This window comes from Rhagoletis pomonella, unplaced genomic scaffold (genome assembly GCF_013731165.1).
Source record: "Rhagoletis pomonella isolate Grant_MI unplaced genomic scaffold, Rhpom_1.0 Rhpom_scaffold_23751, whole genome shotgun sequence".
Taxonomy (NCBI): Eukaryota; Metazoa; Arthropoda; class Insecta; order Diptera; family Tephritidae; genus Rhagoletis; species Rhagoletis pomonella.
In genome coordinates, this window is record NW_023482244.1 from 1 (window position 1) to 1,844 (window position 1,844).

At 36.0% G+C, this 1,844-nt stretch overlaps 1 protein-coding gene across 1 annotated transcript; it reads right to left on the minus strand.

Annotated features, from left to right (window-relative positions):
* Nucleotides 1-788: 788 nt before the first annotated feature.
* On the minus strand, nt 789-1,797 carry LOC118732638 (the record flags this gene model as incomplete). The annotated part of the gene is given in 1 exon segment (XM_036461769.1): nt 789-1,797. A coding segment is annotated over 1 exon segment (516 nt), but the record flags the coding sequence as incomplete, so codon positions are not given.
* Between the last annotated feature and the right edge of the window lie 47 nt (nt 1,798-1,844).

Sequence of the window (1,844 nt, forward strand, 5' to 3'; positions counted from 1 at the left end):
CGTACCTAACGAGTGCTCATTTGCAAACAGCCTCGCGTGTTCCTCGTCAGTTGCGCTAACTCAGAGCAAACTAACGAGCGAGCGAGGGGCCAAAATGGGGCAAATCCGAACCCTGGCTATAAGTCACGTATTTATCTCCATCATAATTCATGAGCGGTTAATCGATTAAAGATATTCGATTATTTTTTGAAACAACTTTTTCTATTCGATTAACCGATTAATCGGTTAGTCGATTAACAAGAGCTCTAACAAATATATGCAGTAAAATTGCGTTTTTAGCTTTTCTCTCTGACGTCAAGATTTTTTAAAAGCACTTTGAAAATTGAATAATATGAGTAATTCAGAAAATGGGTTAAAAAATTTAGTGCAATGTATGACGATGAGTTGACGATCAATTTATTGAATTTGTTAGTGCTTGGTATTTTAGGCTATTTGATCAAGTAAGTTCCTGTGCAAAAAAAAATACTTTTTCTTCACTTTCCAGCCCGACGTTTCGCTGACCTTCTCAGCATCTTCAGGGGCGATTTCTTTATTAAAAACACCAACAAGAATACATACAAACAAATCGTTAGTTGCGAACATAATGAAAAAATGAATAAATTACATGTATAGGTACACAGGGTTAATTGGATTCATATGAAAAACACACAATTTTTTTTTTTTTTTTTTAAATCATAGTTACGGGACTACGAAAAATTTTTTTTGAAAATTAATACATATGTATATAAAAATTACATGAGAAACGATTAAACTATTTTAAAAACATCAAAAACGTAAAATTACGCGCATTCATACCAACTCTGTGTGGTACAATTGTCAAATTATTACTAACTATAAACATAATAAATATGCAGCCGCGACGTCGTCAGTGTTCTGTCAGAGTTCTGTCTCTCTTTTGTAAAATTCGTAAGCTTTCCAAGGTATACCTCGCTTTTTCTCTTTTTTCCCTATCCACTATCCTCGCGTTGGGTAAGTCAGCTGTATGACCACTGGCTAACACATGTTGGGCTAAAGCGGTGGTGTTAACCGGTGGTGGTGTTTTTGTTTTTCTTAATATCAGCTTCGTGTTCTGCCAGGCGTACACCCAGTGCCCGTTTTGTTGTGCCAATGTATACTTTATTGCAGTCTTCGTTTTCTCTCCCTTTGCATGTTATTTCCTATACTACATTACTTTGTTGGTGGGAGTCAATTGGCGATTTTGTTCTTGTGAAAATCGAAGACAGCGTGCTATTTGATCTGTAGGCTAGTACTGTGTTTTGATTTTTGTTGTATATTTCGCGGTCAAGTTTTTTGGTGGAATTTTGGTACATATGTGACACTGTGATGTCGCTTTGTATCATTTCTTGTTTTACATGTCGGTATTTGGCTGTGTTTGTTGTCTATTTCTATTATTTTATGTTGAAGTAGGCTCTGTATTAGGTGGTGCGGGTAGTTGTTACTTTTTAGAATGTTGTTTATCTTATTTATATTTGTGTCTCTGAATTGTTTGTGGCTTATAGTTAGTACTTTATGTATTAGGTTTTTCGCTGTGTTAACTTTATACTTGAAGGGTTGCGCAGACAAGAAGTTTATTAGGCGTCCGGAGGATGTGGGCTTTGAGTACCAATCTAATAATATGGAGTCATTTTTCCTGTGGATCATGACATCTAGGAACGGGATGCGGGAATGAGTTTCTGGTTCCATTGTGAATTGCAGTTTGGGATGGTATTGATTGAGTGTCTTTAAAATCGTATCCACGTCGTTTCGTCTTACTATAGCAAAAATATCGTCCACGTACTTTACTATAAATTTGGTGTCTGTTGAAAAACAAGTTGAATTATCCCACTGTACGCCTTGACATTTCC